At 42.5% G+C, this 23,293-nt stretch overlaps 1 protein-coding gene across 1 annotated transcript; it reads left to right on the plus strand.

Annotated features, from left to right (window-relative positions):
- The first annotated feature begins 3,148 nt into the window (after positions 1–3,148).
- CTHRC1 (collagen triple helix repeat containing 1) lies at positions 3,149–15,867 on the plus strand. The gene is made up of 4 exons (XM_032610098.1): positions 3,149–3,463; positions 8,477–8,698; positions 10,860–11,076; positions 15,336–15,867. Exons 1-4 carry the CDS (start codon positions 3,188–3,190, stop codon positions 15,476–15,478), a joined length of 858 nt encoding a protein of 285 aa, XP_032465989.1. The 5' UTR covers positions 3,149–3,187; the 3' UTR covers positions 15,479–15,867.
- Positions 15,868–23,293: the final 7,426 nt, after the last annotated feature.

Consider the following 23,293-nt stretch of genomic DNA (forward strand, 5'->3'; position numbering starts at 1 on the left):
TACTGAGTAAGTAACTCAGCAGAGGATAGCCACAGCTTTAGCCTCCAGCTTCTCTTGGCAGCAGCCATGTTATACTCCCTCGGAGGTACCAGCACCAGCTGCCCATGGCCTCCTTGGTGGTCCAAATACTATGCATTCGGCGCTCCAGCCAGAAGTCTAAGGACCAACTAGGCACCCTAGAGTTGGGGTTGGGACTTCCTCCAAGCTCTACCTTCTAGGACCTCCCCCAGAGACTCTTCGCTTTTGGATTCCAGCCCTAGGTGTGGCAGCTGCTTCCTTCAGTAACTGTCTGGTTTACCTCAGCATCCTGGCTTTCCAACATCTGGAAATACAGTACAATATCCTGTATTAAATCTCCTCTGGTTGAAATATCTAGCATGGTTTATGTTACTCTGACTAGACCTTGACCTTGACTAATACAAAAGTCCTTCCACCTTAATTCTAGTAAGTGTCCCATTGATTCTAAACAGTTGGCACTTTCAGCCCATTTATTTCTATATGTATCTCAACTATACGAAGTTTAAGAGTTCTTATCATTACTATCACTACTTTTTTAGAAGATACGACAAAAGTATCAAATAATTGCACAGATACTGTTTACAAAGATAGAAATGCTGCTGAAATGAAATTTTGGACTGACAGGCGGTGATTATGTGATACTTTGAAATGTTTATCATCAACTGATGCATCAAAGACACACCTAGGGGGCTTCCCTGGTGGCGCAGTGGTTGAGAATCTGCCTGCCAATGCAGGGGACACGGGTTCGAGCCCGGTCTGGGATGATCCCACATGCCGCGGAGCAGCTGGGGCCGTGGGTCACAACTATTGAGCCTGCGCTCTAGAGCCCGCGAGCCACAACTACTGAAGCCTGCGCGCCTAAAGCCCGTGCTCTGCAACAAGAGAAGCCACCACAATGAGAAGCCAGCGCACCACAGCAAAGAGTAGCCCCCGCTTGCCGCAACTAGAGAAAGCCCACATGCAGCAACAAAAACCCAATGCAGCCAAAAATAAAATTTAAGAAAAAAGTTACTAACTGTATGAAAAAAAAATCTATAAAAAAAGGCGTTTTTATGACATAAGAAATGCATTAATAGTTCACTAGTGGGACTTCCCTGGTGGTCCAGTGGTTAAGACTCTGTTTCCACTGCAGGGGGCACAGGCTCTATCCCCAGTTGAGGAACCAAGATCCTGCATGCCACGTGAGACAGCCAAAAATTAAAAAAAAAAATTTTTTTTAATTAAAAAAAATAGTTCGATAGGAAAAAACGTTAAATATTTGAACAGAAAATATGTAGAACATTTGGAAATCTTCAGGAAAGATCACTCTGGAAGTAGCACCTAGGACTTTAATCCATAATCCCCAATGTAAACTAAAAATCTATAATGGTAGAATGGGTCTAAGTTTTAAACCAAGAAAACTCAAATTCCAGAGGTAGTAGGAAAAATGACTTTGCAAACCCACAGACGTATAGAAGTAAGCATAGAGAGAGTGAAGTTCATCAAACCCATAGTGGGAGTACTTTTATGATAATTTTAGGATCTGAGAGACAGGGTATATGAAAGCCCTCTGTATGCTGTAAAGCACTTATACATTATTATATATTATCTTTGAAATATAGATAACAGTATCTGGTTTACTTATCTTGCAGTGTAACTTAATTAACTATGTGAATGTGTAGATTAAAAACACATGGATGTTAACACAGGATTAGCTAATTGCTAATCTCGACCCAAATTCACACAGAAAGGGACCATCTGAAGTCACTGGGTGGTAGTAGCGGCAGCAGTAACAGCAGCAAGAATTGTGGATAGAAGACAGACTCTGGTGGTGCCCTCTTCTCCTCTCCAGCCTGTAGACTGCTGCCACTACACTGGTTTCGCTACCAGCATCAGCTGGGAGCCTGTTCAGCTTTACACAGGGCTGGTTTCATGGGTGAGCAGCCCGTGTGGCTGCACTAAGACAGGTCCCATGCTTGTTGTATTTCTCTGTTAACACTGTCTTGAAATTCTTAATAATTTTTTTAACAAAGGACCCTGAATTTTTATGTGCACCGGGCTCCACATATTATGCAGCCAGTCCTGGCTGTAGAACCCATTTGGATGTTTGTTTCTTCTGACAAACAGAAATGGAATTTACCTGAATCTAGGCACTGGCCCAGGAGGGAACATTCCTAGAACTGCCCTTAACTGCTGCCCTGCCAGACTGTTCCTTCTTTTTCATATCCATCTGTTGGGCCCACCATAACTTCCCAGAACCTTGCTGGGTCTGTAAAGAGAACCCGGCTGCGCTGAATTTGACCTCAGCATCATCACCATTCTGTTGGCAGCCTCTGTGGTTGCCAAGAGGTTGTGGTGTGGCAAGACTCCTGTCCTGCCTGACTCCAGCTAGTGGTGTATAAAGGAACTCCTGCTCTAGCCTGACCCTAGCTGGCGGGTGGCCTGGGTCTCTGAGGATGCTTTCTTCCAGAATGGACAAAGGAGGACAGAGGGGGTTAGAAAAAGCTAATTATCAATCAGAGGTCAAGAATGACTGCTCAGAAGTGGACTTCTACCACTGAATGTTGCCTAACCACCCGATCCTCAGTTTCCCCGTCTGTAAACGGGGCAAGCAGAGGAGGTATCAACTTCCACAGTACTGCCAAGAGGACAGAGAGTGTGCGTTAAAGACTGTGTGGTTCCTGGAGCTTTGTGTTAGCACCCTGTGAAGCAGGTGATTGTGTGGGTCATGGGCCCCTGGGAGAACCTGATGCTATCTGTGACTCCTTCCCAGCCCTTCCTACGCCCCCCAAAAACGTCATCTCTCAAAAGAGCTCGCCCACGGTGCCAGGGTTTGACCCAGGTGTTCCTGGACCCAGGTGAAGGCACGGGCCTCTTCAATGCTCACTTCAACGGTACCGTCTCCACTCGGTTCTCGAAGCCTCCACCTGTGGTTCACTAAACACGGCCACCCGCACCCGCACCACCCCTCCCAACCCCAACCCCCCTCCCCCGCCTCTGCAGGGGGGCTGATCCCAGCTGCCTGCACAGCCCCCGAGGGTCCGCGCGGGCAGAGCGGCCGCAGGAGGGGGCGGGCCCGGCTGTCGGCCCGCCCCGCGTCGGGCTCGGGGTGAGGGCTCCGACCTATGACGGGAGCGAAACTCCTGTGTCCGGGGGGCGGGAGGGAAGCGTGCGGCTGAAAGGCGCATTGATGCAGCCGGCGGTGGCCTCGGAGCGCGGCGGGGCCGGACTGGGATCACGTCTCGGCTCCCGGGTCGCCTCCTCCTCCTCCTCCTCCTCGCCTGCTCTGCGCGTCCCGGGGCCGCCGCGCGCCATGCGCCTCCAGGGCCCCGCCACCGGCTCCCCGCAGCGGCTCCTCGGCATCCTGCTGCTCCTGCTGCTGCAGCTGCAGGCGCCGTCGAGCGCCTCCGAGACCCCCAAGGGGAAGCAAAAGGCTGTGCTCCGGCAGAGGGAGGTGGTGGACCTGGTGAGTCCGGTGGAGGGGACAGAGCCCCGAGCGGGGACGGGGGAGGGGTGTATGTCTAGCGTGCGCCTGGGGGTCCCGCTTTGTCTGAGTCTCCAGGGAAGGAAGGACCTGGGCTTTGCGGGTAGTGGAGTCCTGGAACTGGCGAGGTAGACCGGTATGAGAGGGCCATCGTGAACCAGAGATGCGCCGCGGGTCGTGTGGGACGCCCCAGAGTACAGGGAGTCGCCCAATAATTTCTGACCTCTGAGCCCCCATCGATTCCCGAACCCCACCCCCCGCAGGGATGGAGAGGGTTAGGGCTGCAATGAGAGTAGAATGGGGAGCTTGGGTAGGTTAGAACGTGGGCCAGGGAGCTGCCTGGGACACCCTGGGCTAACTGATCTCCTGGGTGGGCCTGGGCCAGGGACTTGCAACGTGTCCTTTGTTGGGGCTGGTGACCACGTCTGCCAGCGGGAGAGAATAACAATCCTCACCCAACATCCGTCCAACTCTGTAACTTGATGACAGTGAGTCATGTTGGGCCATCTTCCTAGGGAGTATGGGCTGCAGTTTACTTTGTTGGACGACCACAGCTGGGCCAGGAATTGTTCAGAGGGTTTACGATCAGAAGGGGAAATGAAGGGGCCCAGCACTAACCCTCCAAGGACCCATTTCACTGTTCTGTTTAGACAGATGGGCAGCCCTTCCAGACACCCTGGGTCTTCAGCCTGTGAGCACCAGGTAGGAGCATCACAGCCGAACTAAGGGGAGAAGACAGTTACCAGGAGAGCAAATAAATAGCCCAAGTGCTTTCTGAAGGGGTAATCTATGGGAAGGCCTGTTTACTTAAAGCTCTTTCCTTCTAAAAGTCAACAAACCCAGTGAAGGGCAGAGTGGGTCTCTACCCTGGAGCAAGAGTGATTCTTTCAAAACCACTATATTCCTTGGTATATGATAAACTTCAATCTTTAAGCAGACAAATATAGTGTTACAGGCATTGCAGGACATAAGAGGGGGCATTTTTTTGATAAAAAACTGTTTCAAATTTGTTAAGCTGCCATTGTAAACTGAGCTAATAAGCCAAGCTCCCTGGAAGCTAGTTCTATGCCAGATTCAAACGCTCTGTAAAAAAATTCCTGCCGTTCCACACTGCACTTTTTGGTGTGGTGCTATGTAATTTTGCTCCACAAAGCAGACTGTGTGTTCAGGGCTACAGTTCTATTTTTAGTGCCTAAATTGTTTAAAACTGTACCAAATGAATGTGGTTCATGTGCAGTCTGCATTTTATGAATCTGTCGTTATGATACACAAAATACCCCCTTTCCCTATAAAGCTAGCAACTTTTTTTCTTTCCCTCCAAGGATTTACAGTACCTGCGGTTTCCCACAACTCTAGCCCGACTTGGAAAACTTTATTGTGCAGCCTGGCTCAGGTGCATCCTGTAATTGGATTTGGTTTTGCTGGGGGAAAAGAATCCACACAGTCATTAAGGTTTCAACAGATTCTATAAAGCAGCTTCTTTGTACAGGATCTTTCAAAGCCTTCCTTTCAAGCGTGCAACAAGCTCTGCCCCCTGGTGGCCAGTGAAAGAAACAGGGGTTCCTTCCACAGACATTTATGGAACCCCTACCTGATACTGATCATGTGCTGGGTTAGTGAAAGAAGTGAAAGAAGGCAGACGTAATACCTGTGGAATCGAATTCAGTAAAATTATGTGGTCTCTGAAATGCAGTTTTTAGATAAAAAGGTGAATAAAAATTCTCAACCATGGCACAATTGACTTTTGGGGCTAGATGATTCTTTGTTACGGGGACTGTGCTGTGCATGTAGCATGCTTAGCAGCATCCCTGCCATCTACCCACTAGGTGCCAATAGCAATCTCTCCCTCCCAAGCTGTGACAACCAAAAATGTCTCCAGACATTGCCAGGTATCCTCTGGGGGACAAAATTGTCCCCGTTAAGAACTGCTCATATATAGAAAAAATAAAACTTTGAGGGGAATAACAGTGAAAAAAAAAATCAAAGAATACCAGAAGTTTTATTGTTTCTCCCTTCCCACTTGAAATCTTTGTGTAAACATTGCATATATCTGTTAGTGAAAGTAACCTATCTACTAAATGAAAATTAAAGTATATCTACTAAATTTAAATCTACCAAGTAAAATTAAAGTATATCTACCAAAATGAAAATTAAGTATAAAATAAAGCCAACTAGAATGTTTTATACTTTAGCATGTCTTTGAGTACTTTTGCAATTTTGTTAAATACGTTTCTTATTATTTCTCTGGCAGCAAATAAATAGAAGTGTCTTTTTTTTTTTTCTTAAAGTCAGGAAAATAGCACTGGTCAAAGTCATGAAAATCATTTAGCAGGGCTTCCCTGGTGGCGCAGTGCTTGAGAGTCTGTCTGCCGATGCAGGGGACACAGGTTCATGCCCCGGTCCGGGAAGATCCCACATGCCGCAGAGCGGCTGGGCCCGTGAGCCATGGCCGCTGAGCCTGCGCGTCTGGAGCCTGTGCTCCGCAACGGGAGAGACCACAGCAGTGAGAGGTCCGCGTACCGCAAAAAAAAAAAAAAAAAAAATCATTTAGCAAAATAAAGATCAAATTGGTGTTGTGAGAAGATTGATTGGCAAACATTAGATACATAAGGATCTTTCCTAGGCAGTGTCATTACTGAATTTAATAATATGACCATATCCAATCCTAGATGGTGAAATTAAAAAATAAGCTTTGTTATAGAAATGCAAATCAAAATTACAATGAGGTATCACCTCACACGGGTCAGAATGGCCATCATCAAAAAATCTACAAACAATAAATGCTGGAGAGGGTGTGGAGAAAAGGGAACCCTCTTGCACTGTTGGTGGGAATGTAAATTGATACAGCCACTATGGAGAACAGTATGGAGGTTCCTTAAAAAACTAAAAATAGAACTACCATCCGACCCAGCAGTCCCACTACTGGGCATATACCCTGAGAAAACCATAATTCAAAAAGAGTCATGTACCACAATGTTCATTGCAGCTCTATTTACAATAGCCGGGACATGGAAGTAACCTAAGTGTCCAGCAACAGATGAATGGATAAAGAAGATGTGGCACATATATACAATGGAATATTACTCAGCCATAAAAAGAAATGAAATTGAATTATTTGTAGTGATGTGGATGGACCTAGAGTCTGTCATACAGAGTGAAGTAAGTCAGAAAGAGAAAAACAAATAATGGTATGCTAACACATATATATGGAATCTAAAAATTTTTTAAAATGGTTCTGATGAACCTAGGAGCAGGACAAGAATAAAGATGCAGACGTAGAGAATGGACTTGAGGACATGGGGAAGGGGAAGGGGAAGTTGGGACGAAGTGAGAGAGTGACATTGACATATATACACTACCAAATGTAAAATAGATAGCTAGTAGAAGCAGCTGAATAGCATAGAGAGATCAGCTCCGTGCTTTGTGACCACCTAGAGGGGTGGGATAGGGAAGGTGGGAGGGAGATGCAAGAGCGAGGGGATATGGGGATATATGTATACATATGGCTGATTCACTTTGTCATACAGCAGAAACTAACACAACATTGTAAAGCAATTATACTCCAATAAAGATGTTAAAAAAAAAGCTTTGAAGTTATTTTAATATATAAGGAATCTTGATTTTTTTTTGTTCTCACTGGACAGTATATTTATAGAGAATGATAGTGTTAGATCATTTATACAAATAAGGATTGTTAAAGTAAAAATTTAAATGAATTGGGTGTGCGGTTTGAAGGGTCTAATAATGGACCAATTCAGGGACAGGCACAAGAATTAGGCAGATGGCGATCCAGCTTTACCACCGATGCAACTATATTGCTGTGTGTGGCTTATGGCTATGTGTGTCAGCCAGCAGGTTTGCTAATGCTCTCTTCCCCAGTCCTAGTCCACTCAAGGGAGTGGACACACTTGCTCTGGGCCACTATCTCACATGGTCTTGAGGAAATAATGAGAATAATCATGGCTGACTATACTATGTGCCAGGTACTGCTCTAGTACATTTTATGTATTATCTCACTTAAATCTCCTACAAGGTAAGAATCTTTATTATTTGTCCCCATATTTCGGTTAAGGAAACAGGCATTGAAATGTTGAATAACTTGCTCTATCTCACATAGCTAATAAGTGGTGGAGCCAGGATTAAAATCCAGAGTATATGCCTCTAGAATCTATCACTCAACTTCTACGTGATACTACTGCACCACCACCCCAAGGAAAACAGATAATCCTAGCACTTAAGAGTTTGTTAGATTACTGTCACCCTATCTAAGACTAATGGTCACTTGCAATGAGATTATTTATCCCTTCTTGGTGGGGAGGGCTGCGTGGGGTGGGAGGCCAGAAGTGTTCCAACACTTCCTCCACATGAAAATAGGGAGGAGAAGCAGGTGTGCTTATCCAACTTAGAGATATTGCCAGTGTAAGATAACTATTGAGTTAAGATTTCATTTTATAATTATATCTCTGAGAATTTATCTTAGGGAAATAATTGAAAAGAAGAAAAAAGCTATGTGGATAAAGATTTTCTTTACAATAATGTTAACGATAGAAAAAAATAGAAATGACGATCCCCAAATAGTGCAGTGTTTGCATCAAATTGTAAAAGTATAATTCTGAAATCCAAGTCTCTTTACAATATGTAGGGTTAGAAGAAAAGAGCAGTATATCAAATTATGTCTACCTTATAATACAGCCATTTAAAACTTATGTATGCTTTTAATGAGCAGTAGAAAAAAGCAAGCAAATGAAATCATTTTCTCTTCTTTGTGTGTGTAAAGTCTGCCCAAAAAAAAGAATAGGAAAGAAATCCCAATATTTTAGAAATGACTTTAAAAATTGGTTCTTTATATATAAAAAATAACTCATCTGGAACATGGGCAAGTGGTATGAAGGGATTCTTGACTCCAAGGCCTCAAAATAAATGTAGTTCTGATCAGACTGAGTCTTTGAATCTTAAGTGAAGGGAGTTTTTCCCCCGTTCTTTTTTCTGATGCAGTATAATGGCATGTGCTTACAAGGGCCCGCGGGGGTGCCTGGGCGAGATGGGAGCCCAGGGACCAATGGCATCCCTGGCACCCCTGGGGTCCCAGGTCGAGATGGATTCAAAGGAGAAAAGGGGGAATGCCTGAGGGAAGTCTTTGAGGAGCCCTGGACGCCTAACTATAAGCAGTGTTCATGGAGTTCACTGAATTATGGCATAGACCTTGGAAAAATTGCGGTAAGTAAAGTCTGAATTATTTTAAAGTTGAAGTGAAACTTAAAGGCTTTCATAGTTCAGTGGTAATTTTAAGTGTGCTTTTATTTTATTTTTACTAAAAGACAAAAAGTATTAAGGAATGGGTACCGTGTGACTTCTAACTTAGAATTAGTGAAAACATTGATAACATTTCAGAATTAACTTTATAAAGCTATTTCTGAGATAAATGTATCACCATATTATTTTAACCCTAACAATACTTAAAATAACTTACTCTTTTTTTTGTTTAAATGGAAACAAAAAGGGAGAGCATAGGTGTTTGTGTTGGACAAGTAAGCAACTTTCCAATCTTGTCCTAAAGTGATTTTAAATTAGTCTAAGAAATTCTGCTGTGGCTCCAGATATAAAGGTGGAAAGAAATATCCAAGAAATTAACACATGATTGGAATTATCTAGAGGTGGGGAGTCCATTGGTATTTGTCCTTAGCTTAAAATTGCTAAGCTTAAGCGAAGTAGAATGGACCAGAGATACACTACAATGACCATTTAAAATTATTCTGTAATATTTAGGGAGAAAAATTACTCAAAATAGCCTGTCTGGCAATGCATTTGGATTAATGACTCCATCACTTTGATTAGTGTTTGCTTCCAAAGTAACTGGCAAGTCCACTGGGATGGCACAGAGTTGAAGTTGGTGCCATTTCAAGCCTCTTTCTTCTTTTGTTGACAAACTCTGTACATGGTTCTGTATCCACAATATATTATTCCTTGATATTAACCACTACTACCACCAGGCAAATAGAAGAGATTTTATTTTCATAAAATTCTCAGGTTCTAAGTAGCGATCTGTGTATTATCCCTGCTCCTCTTTCAGCTCTTTAATGTCTGCTCTATTATCTATAAAAATGTTTGAGACTGTCTTGATTTGATTTCTGTGTGGTCAAATTTCCATATAGCTTCCATAGTTTGGTGACTGTGACCAGTTATATTTTCACATGTGATTTCTTAGAAAGCATTTTGTTAAAATGTTGCCTACTTCTTTAAACACCTGACGTTGATAGACTGGTTGCTTATTTATAGTTCATCAAAAGTTGCTGGTTGAGTTCTCTCTAAAAACTTGCCCTATGGACTCTGGATTATTAATACAATATGTTTTCAAGTTCCCTTTAGCAGTGGTCAGAATGGGTTTGGGAGCCTTCTACGGGTAAAAGATAGTAGGACCGTGAGCCAATAGACAAACAAATTTTGCAAAGACCTGGGTCTTATCATTGTGTCATGTAGGTAAAGACTAAAAACCCCACCTACGCTTTACTCCTGATACTGTTTTCTGTTGCTTAAAAAGAAACAGGTCAGGGACTTCCCTGGTGGTCCAGTGGTTAAGACTCCGTGCTCCCAATGCAGGGGGCCCGGGTTGAATCTCTGGTCAGGTAGCTAGATCCCGCATGCTGCAACTAAAAGATCCCGCACAAGGCAATGAAGATGTCTCATGCCTCAACTAAGACCCAGTGCAGTCAAATAAATAAATAAATATTAAAAAAAAAAAAAAAGTGGGCTTCCCTGGTGGCGCAGTGGTTGAGAGTCTGCCTGCCGATGCAGGGGACACGGGTTCGTGCCCCGGTCTGGGAAGATCCCACATGCCGCGGAGCGGCTGGGCCCGTGAGCCATGGCCGCTGAGCCTGCGCGTCCGGAGCCTGTCCTCCGCAACGGGAGAGGCCACAACAGTGAGAGGCCCGCGTAACGCATAAAAAAAAAAAAAAAAAAAAAAAAAAAAGTAACAGGTCAAAGTAATATATATGGGCAGTGCTAGGCAGGGATTCTGTGTTGTTTACTGTTGTATCTGTAGTATCCAGAACATAGGAAATAATTTTGGAATAAAAAGAAAAGTAAATACATAGACTGTTTTGGTCTAAAATACTGAAGACTGGCTGTTTTGGGTAAAAACTGAAAGATACCCTCAATGGAGTGAATAATTCTAAGAAAGCCATAATTCTATTTTCTTAGAGTTTCTAATATCAGAGTCTCTTCCATCTTGCAGAGAACTGCTTTCCCTCTGTAAAAGCTAAGCTTTTTAAATGCAGTTTGGGGAAAAGGATCATTAAAGAAAATGCACAATACAATTTGAAAGCATCTTTTTCATTAAAATGAAAATGCTAATTAAGTCCTATTTCTCTGTTTGTGACAGGAGTGTACATTCACAAAGATGCGTTCGAACAGCGCCCTAAGAGTCTTGTTCAGTGGCTCGCTTCGGTTAAAATGCAGAAGCGCATGCTGTCAGCGTTGGTATTTCACGTTCAATGGAGCTGAATGTTCAGGACCTCTTCCTATTGAAGCCATAATTTATTTGGACCAAGGAAGCCCTGAACTGAATTCGACAATTAATATTCATCGCACTTCCTCTGGTACGTAGAATGGGGACATTACAGAATTGTGCCTCAGATCTTTAGAGACCAAAGATTAGTTTTCTGTCCACTATCATGGTAGGTCATAGCAAGCTTTCTGTGCATAATTCTCAATCCTGGTTGCACTTCAGAATTTCTTATAGATCTTTTAAAAACTATGTGGATGCCTGGGTCTCATCTCTGATCAACTGAATCAGAATCTTGGGGTAAGACCCCAGCAGCTGTATTTTTTTAAAGATCACAAGGTTGAAAATCACTGAGTTAGATGAAATGGCGAAATGGCCAATAATGCCGTAGAGCAGTGGTTTTCAACCTTAGCTATACCTTGTGTTCAACTGGGGAACTTTAAAAAATCACCGTGCCTGGGTAACACTCCTCCATGTAGGCTGACTTAATGGGTCTGGTTACACCCCAGGCAATGGAACTTCCAAAGTCTCTCCTGGGGCTTCCCTGGTGGCATAGCGGTTGAGAGTCCGCCTGCTGATGCAGGGGACACGGATTCGTGCCCCGGTCTGGGAAGATCCCACATGCTGCAGAGCAGCTACGCCCGTGAGCCATGGCCGCTGGGCCTGCTCGTCCAGAGCCTGCGCTCCTCAACGGGAGAGGCCACAACAGTGAGAGTTCCGCGTACCGCAAAAACAAACAAATAAAGTCTCTCCTGGTTATCTCAATGTTCAGCCAAGCTTGAGAACCACTAGCTTAGATTGATAAGAAGGCTGATTTCTCTGCCTTGTTCTTTAAAAAGGTAGGTACAGTCTGCTGCATTTGTAGAAGAGAACATTTCTATATGGTTCCTGCATTCTCTGTTTGCTTCTACCTCCTATAAAAGAAACGACATTCGATTAAACCAGTGGTCACTTAAGCTGTTAAAAAAAAAAAAAAAACACCTTGGACTTCCCTGGTGGTCCAGTGGTTAAAACTCTACGCTCGCACTGCAGGGGGCACGGGTTCCATCCCTGGTCAGGGAAGATCCCTCATGCTGTGCGTGGCCAAAATAACCCAAAACTATTGGGTTTTTTGTTTTGTTTTTGTTGAGTTTTGGGGGGTTTGTTTTGCTGTATTTTAAGGTTCATTGAAAGAGTTTAGAAGCTACCAAAAGTAGAAGGGGGAAAAACTACCTATTAATGTCATCACCCAAACACACCACTATGAGTATTTGGCTGCCAGCTATTTTGCTTTCTTGAGCTGCTGTGTGGCAGGAGCTGGGAGTGTGGCACACCGTAACAACACATGCCGAGAGAATCACAAGGTGTCCATAGCGATAGCTTCATTTCCCTGATTTCTTGAAAGGATTTCTCCGAATCTTTTACTTAAAAATGTCAGAGGGAAGAGAAGAGATCCCCTCACTACTAACCAGAAGACATATTTCAGCATTCTTAGGGATCAAGTCAGATACTGATCCCCCAAATTAATAGAGCACATTTATCCCTAAGAAATCAAGGGCATCCCTTCCATTTTCTTCCTCAGATCCCCACAATATCCTCAAGATGTAAAGAAGATACTTTAACCCCTTCTCTCTGCACATAGAGGAGGTCCAGGGAAATAAAGTATCTTACCCTGAACAGTAGGCTCAGTGTCCTGGAGAGCAGAAACCAGAGCCCTGCTCTCTTGTCTCCCAAGACAAGGTTTGATCAGATGAAAAAGCCTCTTCACTAAGTTCTGTGCTGTAAACGAAGAAGTGCTTTCCATCTGAGAAGCAGTCACTAAAATTTTTAAAATCTGGGTATAAAATACAAAATTTGACTAGGAAATGATATGTGTTTAAATAGTAGTTGATATAAGCAACTTACTTTCTATTGTAGTATCTTTAAATGTGTGTGTTAATATCTTGCTATAATATAAGCTCTCAGGCCTAGGAACTGTGACCTATACATACATATACTTTGTAAATTATTTAACATAGCATTTCCCAACCATGTTGTGGAAACTTATTTGGTGTGATCAGTTGGGTAGAATGTCAGAAGTAATTTGTTATTCGTAACAGTTTTTGTCTTGAGATGAGTTAAAGGTTACCTCTATAATAAGTTCCCTTGCACACTGGTACTCTTTCTTGAGGGAAAGGAAAGGGATGCACTTACAGTTTGCACATCAGAGGATGACGTTAAGCCTTGGATATGTCCATGGGAGTTTGATATACTTTAGGATGTCGTCTTCTTACCTGGATCTAGGAGGAAAACAGGTTGAGAACCCCTAATCCAACATAGTTTAGGTGTTTAATAAGCTGCAATACTACCTTATCACAGTGAAAATGTTCATTCATTCAAAAAACATTATTTCATTTGTTAAAGACCATAAAGTGACCACTTGACTCTCCCCGTGTGAGGCTGACACAAAATGCAAACTTGTCTGACCTCCTATGGGATGAAGTGAACAAATTTTTAGACCGTGGATGTCAAGGCCTTGGGAGAACATGAGGATTTCTAGGCTTTCTCACCTGGCATGATACTGAGAATTCTAGATTAAATGGGATTGTGGGCACGCACAGCTTAGTTCTCCCAACTTTGAAAGGGACCTGAACCAGTCACAGGTCCCCGGATTCAGAGGGACTTGCCTTCAATTCACTGATGTCACAGCTGGTGGAAGCAGATTGCTTTAGGCCTGCAAGCCCTGGCTCGGTTCAAATGCACTAACCTTAACCAGATAGGAAAACTAACCAGTCACATGCGGTCATCCCTACCCTACTTATATGTAAGAACCGGTTTTCTTTTTTTTTTTTTGGCGGTACGCGGGCCTCTCACTGCTGTGGCCTCCCCCGCTGTGGAGCAGAGGCTCCGGACGCGCAGGCTCAGCGGCCATGGCTTGTGGGCCCAGCCGCTCCACGACATGTGGGATCCTCCCAGACTGGGGCACGAACCCGCGTCCCCTGCATCGGCAGGCGGACTCTCAATCACTGCGCCACCAGGGAAGCCCAAGAACCGGTTTTCTTAAAGAATGTGCCAATCTGCCAACCTTTTCCCCCTGACACAGACGTCAAAGGGGTTGTACCTTTTGCCTATTAAAATCAACACTAGGGGAATTTTTTTTTTTTTTAAGATATTAACCATGTATTTCTTCTTTAGGTCTTTTTAAAAAAATTAATTTATTTATTTTTATATTTATTTTTGGCTGTGTTGGGTTTTCATTTCTGTGTGAGGGCTTTCTCTAGTTGAGGCAAGCAGGGACCACTCTTCATCTCAGTGCGCGGGCCTCTCACTATCGCGGGCTTGCTTGTTGAGGAACACAGGCTTCAGACGCGCAGGCTCAGTAGTTGTGGCTCATGGGCCTAGCTGCTCCGCGGCGTGTGGGATCTTCCCAGACCAGGGCTCGAACCCATGTCCCCTGCATGGGCAGGCAGATTCTCAACCACTGCGCCACCAGGGAAGCCCCTGGGGGAATTTTTTAATGTTGGAGAAGAGCCTTGATAAGGAATGCAACTTATATATATTAGTATGTGAAAGTCGAGAGGACCTGTGAAAAGGCACATGTTTACAAAGAATAAAAACACAGAGGAAAAACAGGATTTACTTAGTTTTTTTGGTTTTTTTCATGGTGAGGAAATTCCGGATTGAAGGACTGATATAATGATTACGTTAGAATTACTTTTAATGTTATAAAAGTCCTTTTTTCTTTTCTAGTTGAATACCATCAAGTGTATACAGGTAGGTGTTGGAAAGGGCTTTCTTTAAAAAAGACTTACAGATCACGTCAAAGTCTTGGCGTTTAAAAGTGTAGGCTTCCTGGGCTTCCCTGGTGGCGCAGTGGTTGAGAGTCCACCTGCCGATGCAGGGGACACGGGTTCGTGCCCTGGTCCGGGAAGACCCCACATGCCGCGGAGCGGCTGGGCCCGTGAGCCGTGGCCGCTGGACCTGCACATCCGGAGCCTGTGCTCCGCAACGGGAGAGGCCACAACAGTGAGAGGCCCGAGTACCACAAAAAGAAAAAAACAAAAGTGTAGGCTTCCTTTGTTTTGTCAGATAAATTGCTTTTTTGTTGTTTTAGGTCATCTCTATAACTAAACAAAGTCTCCCTTTATGATTAAAACCTCTAAGAAAATTCCCCGTGAAGCTTATTTCACAGAATGGATATGTAAACATCTTTAAAAAATATTTATGTGCTAAGAAAAAGAGAACTTATCTTTATGAGACCTTTATTAAGTATTAGCATTTTTAATTCCCTGTACATTAAGTAGATTTAACCTAGCTTGCTGAAGTAATACAGTTGAGCTAAAGGTTTTTGCTTTTTGTTCTATAGAGATTTGTAATTCTCACCTTGTTTTGCAGTGGAAGGACTCTGTGAAGGAATTGGTGCCGGACTAGTGGACATTGCTATCTGGGTTGGAACTTGCTCAGATTACCCGAAAGGAGATGCCTCTACGGGGTGGAATTCAGTGTCTCGTATCATTATTGAAGAGCTACCAAAATAAATCCTTTCATTTTTGTTCCCTACCTCTCTTGTATTATACCTTTGAATGGTTCATTTTTGTGACCCCTTATATAATTTTTATGTGTACATCTGAATGAAAAAACAAAATTAAATGTGTTTACAGACCAAAGTACGATTTCACACTGTTTTTAGATCCAGTATTCATTTTCCTTCCATCAAAACTGGTTTTGGGATTTTGTAGAAGATTAAAATACTTTCTTCATATTCCCATTCCCTGAACCTATAATTTGGAATGTTATTGTGGTCTCCGTTTCTTTCTTGTTCTCTTAGTGTAGCACTTTTTAAAATATAAAAGCTACCAGTCTTTGTATAAGTTGTAAATGTTCAGAATTGTTTAATATCTGTGAAATAAAACTTATTTCAAACAACCTTAATATCTGTAACGTAATTGCCACTAAAATCAGGGTTGCTGGTACTTTATATCTGGAGAGTTGAGGATAAACCTGATTTTGTATTTATCCGTTTGACAATCATGTTTTTTTAGTACAATAGTCCTCTTCCATATTTTGAGGGATTCAAAGAGAAAGTGATATTTATGTGTCAGGAAATACACTAGCACTTGAGAAATTTTATCTTAATTTAACAAAGAGTAAAAAGACGGGGACTCTGGTCTCAAATTGCTTACCATTTGGTAGGGAAACTAAGATACAAAAATAACAAATCAAAGATTAATATGTTGATTGTGACAAAAGTTGTTGAAGAGGTGGTATAATTCAAAGAAAGACCTATCACTTCTGGCTGAGGTGATCAGAAAGAATTCATGAAGAAGTAAGTACAGGTGTAAGACTGATAAAGTTAAGTAAATCCTGGGCTTGACTTGGAAGTGTCAGTATGAACTCATAAGTTACTTTGTCTTAAGTAAAGCTATAAAACAATTAACAATAGAATCTCCTAGCTTTGTTTACTGAAAAGACCTAGAAATAATGACCAAACTATGCCCAGATTGTGATCTCTACATACCATTTGGCAACTATGAAAGACAACTCAACAGGATCCAAGAGCCAATGTGGATTGGTTCTCACTGGCAGAGATGATACGATTTAAGCATCAATGAAGATAACAACTGGAATGGTTTGAAACATATCAGGTATGTTTAAATGCATGAGTTCATAATGATATTAAAATAAAATTCATTGGTCAACTTAGAGGATGCCAGGAAATCAACTTGTTACTTTGAAATTTGGGGGGAAAAGCAAAGCATTTGTTCTGCTTTCTCTACATGAACTGTACTTCTGGGTAACCAACTTGTTGATGAAGGAAAATTTCTCTATAGAATGTGTGTGTGTGTGTGTGTATTTTATAGCACTATATATTGGTATAGATAACAAATGAAGAAAGTGATAGGATATCCCTCTTTTCAACCCTGCATGATTTTAGGGCTCTAGCAATGATCATCAATGACCGATAACATTCCAGCATGAGAAGAAGACTACGTGCCCCCTAAGGAAAGCACGTTACACTACCCGAGAAGTTGTTTTGCAAGAAAGAATCAAACCTGGATCTGATTTAGCCTCCAGATACAACCGTTAAATTTTAGGCAATACAGGGGATAGAAGAATATGTTAATTGACATATCAGGATTATAATCAGCAAAGCAAGACTATGGGAAACTTGAAAGACAGCTGGGTTTCTTCAACAAATATACTGCAACAAAAGAGAAAAAGGAAAACATGGATTAAAAGGTTTAATAGATATTGACTCTTTTCTGTGTTTGGACTTTATTTGGGTGCTTGAGGTAGTTCAGGACGTTTAAACATTGATAGCTATTTGATATAAAATGATTTGGGGGTTTGGTGTGAAGTAGTATTGTGGTTATTTAAAAATAGCACTTATATTTTAGAGATACAGAAATATTCAAGATAAAGTGATATGATGTCTGGAATTTGCTTCAGAATAACCTGGAAAGGAAAAGTGGGTGAGAGGGGGTCTAGATGAAATCATGTTGAAGACAGGTAGAAGTTAACCAAGATGGGTAAAAACTGTGACAAATGGGGACTGGGATTAAGGACATATCGAGTGGAGACCAGAACATTAGTTAAGACCTCTTTGAATTGGCACAGACTGTGAAGGTATTTGTGTCCCATGTGAATGCCCACCAAAGGACATCAACTGCATAAGAGGCTCTTAATGATGAGGTGGACAAAGTACCTCGCTATGGATGTGAGTCAGCTTCTTTCCCCAGCACTCCAGTGCTAGTTCAATAGACCCCTAAACAAAGAGGCTGAGGTGGCAAGGATGGAGGTTATGTATGGATTCGACAACATGTAATTTCCCTTACTAAGGCTGGCCCGGCTAGTGCTTCTGCTGAGTGCCTAATGGGCCAACAGAGAGTCCAGCCTGGAGTCTCTAATATGGCATCATTCCCAGAGGGACAAGCCAGTCACCTAGTGGCAGGCTGATTACCCTGGACTTCTATCATGGAGGGGCAGAAATCTGTTCTCATGGAAATAGACATATATTCTAGATACACATTTGTCTTCCCTGCCCTTAATGCTTCTGCTAGCACTACCATTCATGCACTCAAGAATGCCTTATCCACCACCTTACATTCTAAACAGGATTGTTTCTTTTATATATATATATATATATATATATATATATATATATATATATATATATATATAATTTATTAGGCTGTGCTGGTTCTTAGTTGCAGCATGTGGGATCTTCATTGCCGCGTGCGAGATCTTTAGTTGCGATGTGCAGTATCTAGTTCCCTGACCAGGGATTGAACCCAGGCCCCCCTGCATTGGGATCGCGGAGTCTTAACTGCTGGACCACCAGGTAAGTCTCTAAACAGCATTGTTTCTGATCAAGAAACTTCATGTCAAAAAAAAGAAACTTCATGTCACAGCGAAGAAGTGCAGCGATAGGGCTTGTCCCATGGAATTAACTAGTCTTTCCACATCCCCCATCACCTGGGAGTGACTGGCCTAAATGAGAGGGGAAATGGCTTACTGAGGACTCATTGATGGTACCAGTTGGTAGACAACATCCTGAAAGAATGGGGTTCTGTCTTACAGGTGAAGTATATGCTTTGGATCAGAAAGCATTACATGGTGTTCTCGCTCCTATAGCCAGAATACAAGTGGCAGAAGTGGAAGTGCCTTCTCTCACTATTACATCTTATAACCCATTTGCAGATTTTTGCTTCCTGTCCTGACAACTTTGAGCTCTGCTGGTTTGGATATCTAAGTATCCAATAAGGGAATGCTTCTGCCAGGGGATACAACAATGTTTCCACTGAATTGGAAGATGAGACTATGTGTTTAGAATAACAGAAATGTCTTTATCCCCTGGTTTCTGTGGGCCAAGGATCTAGGCACAGGTTAGCTGAGTCCTCTGCTCAGGGTGTCACCGAGCTGAAATCAAAGTGTTGGCTGAGGCTGCAATCTCATCTGGGGCTCAGGGTCCTCTGCACAGGTCATGTGGTCGTTAGCAGAACTCGGTGCCTTGCAGCTGCATGATAAACGTCCCTGTTCTCTTGCTGTCAGCTGGGGATGGCTCTCAGCACCTGGAGGTCGTTCTCAGGGCCTTGCCACGCGGCCCCTCCTATCTCAACATGGCTGTTTTGCTTCCAGACTAGCAAGAGAACTCTTCTGCTTTTTTAGTGTTCTGAAACATGTTTTTATCTTTCATTTAACATTAAGAACATCTTTGTTGTTGTTGTTTTGTGGGATTTTTTTTGTTTTTTTGTCTTTTTTTTTGGCCACTAGTGCAGCATGCAGGATCTTAGTTCCCCGACCAGGGATCAAACCCGTTCCCCTCTGCAGTGGAAGCACAGAGTCTTAACCACTGGATCACCAGGGAAGTCCCAAGAATGTCTTTTCATGTAGACAAATGTATGTTTACCTCATCCTCGTAAACAGCTGCACAGCATTCCATTGTAGTAATAGAGCATCATTTATTTAGCTAGACCCTAGTGACTGACTGACTGTTAACATTGCTTTCTATTCCCGCTGTTTCAAACAATGCTGCAGTGAAATTTCCTTGCACACACAGTATGTCCTGGGGCATTTCTGCAAGAGTGCCTGTAAGGCAAATTATCCCTGGGTCCAAGAGGAGGCATGTTTCAAATTTTGATATATCACTGACTTACCCTCAAATATTATGACAATTTTCACTCCTGCCAATAGTGTTGGAGAATTTCTGTTCTCCCTACCCTAGCCAGCATGGGATCTTATGAAACTTTTTTTCCTTCCAGTTTCCTTGAGATATAACTGACATACAGCACTGTATAAGTTTAAGGTGCATGGCATAATGATTTGGCTTAAGTACGTCTTGAAATGATTATCACAATAAGTTTAGTGAACCTCCATCATCTCATACAGATACAAAATAAAAGAAAGAGAAAAAAATATTTTTCTACTTCTGATGAGAACTTAGAACTTAGTTTCTTAACAGCCTTCACAGATAACACACAGCAGTGTCAATTACATTTATCATGTACATTACATCCCTAGTACTTATTTCTATAACTGGAAGTTTGTTCCCTTTGACTATTTTCATCCACTTCCCCCTCCCCTCAGTCCCCACCTCTAGTAACCACAAATCTGATCTCTTTTCCCATAAGTTGGTCTGTTTCTTTTTGTAACCTAATTGACCTACAACGCTATGTTAGTTCCTTTTGTACAATATAGTGATTCGATATTTCTATACATTTCAAAATAATCGCCATGATAAGTCTGGTTGGCAACCAGCTGTTTGTTTTCTGAATCTATGACTCTGTTTCTGTTTTGTTGTGCTTGTTCATTTGTTTTGTTTTTTAGATTCCACATATAAGTGAAACCAAACAATATTTGTCTTTGTAAATATCTTCTTTCATTCAGTAGGTGGCCTTTTTTTTTTTGTGAATAGATGTTGAGTTTTGTCAAAAGATTTTTCTTCATCTATTGAGCTGATCATATGATTTCTATTCTTCAGTTTGTTAATGTGGTGTGTCACACTGATGGGTTGGTAGATATTGAATCTCTTTCATCCCTGGAATAAATCCCACTTGATCATGGTGTATGATCCTCTTAATGTGTTGTTGAATTCAGTTTGCTAATATTTTGTTGAGGATTTTTGCATCTGTGTTCATCAGTGATATTGGCCTGTAATTTTGTTTTCTTGTGTTCTCTTTGTCTAGTTTTGGTATCAGGGTGATGCTGGCCTCGTAGAATAAGTTTGGAAGAGTTCCTTCCTCTGCAATTTTTTGAACTAGTTTAAGAAGGGTAGATGTTAACTGTTCTTTAAATGTTTGGTAGAATTCACCTGTGAAGCCATCTGGTCTGGGATTTTTTCTTTGTTGGGAGATTTTTTACTACAGACTCAATTTCATTCCTGGTCATTCATCTGTTCATATTTTCTACTTCTTCCTGATTCAGTCAGGAGATTGTACCTTTATTGGAATTTGTCCCCTTCTTCTAGTTTGTCCACTTTATTGACATATAGTTGTTCATTGTAATCTCTTATGATCCTTTGTACTTCTGTAGTGTTTGTTGTAACTGTCCCTTTTTGTTTATGATTTTATTTGGGGGGGGGCCTTCTCTTTTTTTCTTGATGAGTCTGGCTAAAGGTTTATCGATTTTGTTTATCTTTTCAAAGAACCAGGTCTTAATTTCATTGACCTTTTCTATTTTTTTTTTTAGTCACTATTTCATTTATTTCTGCTCTGGTCTTGATATCTTTCCTTAACTAACTTTGGGTATTGTTTGTTGTTCCTTTAGATGTAAGGTTAGATTGCTTTCTGAGGTAGACTTGTATCACTATAAAACTCTCTCTTAGAACAGCTTTTGCTGCATTCCATAGATTTTGGATTGTGTTTTCATTTTCATTTGTCTCCAGGTATTTTCTTATTTCCTCTTTGATGTCTTCAATGGCCGATTGGTGGTTTAGTAGCATATTGTTTAGCTTCCACGTGTTTGTGTTTTGGGTAGTTTTTTCCTTGTAGTTGATTTCTAGTCTCATAGCACTGTGGTCAGAAAAGATGCTTGCTATGATGTATGGTCAGGCCCTCAAGATGGCTGTTCTCTTGCTCTCTGTACCTTCCCTCATCAACCAGTCCCTGCTTTACTCACATGACTCTCTAATCCTCTTAATCATAGGGCTTAATTAGTAACTGCCTACCTACTTGCCCCCTGCCCCAGCTGCTGGTTTCCCTGGTAATTGACGAGCTAATCTGGCATCAATTCACCCTATAAATGGTAGCCGCCTTCTCCCCGGAGTGGTGAAGGCTGCTGCCATGTCCTGCCTGCCGTCTGCCACGCACAGTGAGGTGTCACTCCAGGACCTTGCTTCATGTGTAAGTTTCTCTTGTCCAATAAATCCCTGATGTCTCTGTTGCTGTCTCTGGGTGAGAAAACTCCTGGGAGCTGAGATGTCAGGACATAAGGACGGGAAACAGAAAGTTGTGGAGGTGATCGGGAGGAGGCCGTCTACTAGCATGTGGGGCCTTGTGGTAGCTGTGTACCATGAGAGACGTCTTTTTCTTCCATTATGTTGATGATATCCTGTTAACCTCAGTCTTTTCCCAGTTTAAAAGTAGCAGCCCAGTGCTCCTCATTCATCTGACTGCACAGGGGTGGCTGGTGAATAGAGACAAAACTCAAGGACCTGGATTATCTACAAAATACAAGCATACCCCTGACCTACCACCCCTAAACAATTAGAGACACAGGCTTTAGGGATATGAATTCAGAGACAGACTTGTGAATTAACATGGCCCGTTACCCGGGAGTGTTTAGTTGAGGTCTGTGGCAACAGCAAAATAATAAGAGTGCCCTTGGGCTTTTGGTCCCAACTATGGAAGGGGGCAGAGCAATGATAGAGTGTGATGGAACAACAGTTATATGCAGTCTACGATACATTACAACAGGTGGGAGACATTACAAAAAAACCTACCCGATTCTTTGAGCATGCAAAAAACCACTGTTCATTTGTATGCAACATATACAATCCCCATGGACATCAATAGTGACTAAGGAATCTACTTTATTGGCCATGAAGTTCAGGAATGGGCCGATACAAAGGACGTACAGGGACATTTCCACCTGCCTTACAACCCCACTGCTACTGGCCTATGAAGAGACTACTTAAACAACAGTTGAGGTGAGAAACTCACTCTTAATATGTGGACACATCCCAGGAGCAGTTATCCCAGTGCCGAGGCCACGTTAACCCGGAGATAACTAGTCAACACTGTTCGAGTTCAACTGTTGACCACTGAAGGACTGTTGCCAACTACAGGTCAGGACAGCAACTCAGTTTTGCCCTTCACAGGATCTATCCCCAGGGGAACATATTATAAATAGCCCTTAGTACTGGCAGGTAAGTCCTCAGTGGTTTGGGTTTGCTGTCCCATTGGGGAATAGGATCAGAAAGGGATTTACAGATTTCACCTGTCTTCTACCCAGCCCCACCTCAGATTACTAAGGTAATTAATCCAGGCCTCTACTGTAGAAAGGCACCATTATACTAACCCTGTGTACTGTTACACCACCTCTCCAGTATTCGGCACTGGCTATGGAGACTGAGGGTGGGCAGGTGGTATGGTATTGCAGGCCAGGACAAAATGAGTAGACAGGGGCGGCATTACCTCAGAATGACGTTACTGCTTGTATTTTGCTTAATGGTCATGATCTTCCCTATATTGTGCCTGTTAGTCATCTTGCAGCTTGTCATACTCTGAGTGAAGGGAATCTGTGTGTGGACTGGGTGACAATGGTGGCCTCACTGAGAAGTGAGTTTGATTGCTGGCTCTACAGCAAAATGCCACTGTCAACCTCTGAGAGTCCAGGAAAAATTGACTTGATGA

This window comes from Phocoena sinus, chromosome 17, assembly GCF_008692025.1.
Source record: "Phocoena sinus isolate mPhoSin1 chromosome 17, mPhoSin1.pri, whole genome shotgun sequence".
NCBI lineage: Eukaryota > Metazoa > Chordata > Mammalia > Artiodactyla > Phocoenidae > Phocoena > Phocoena sinus.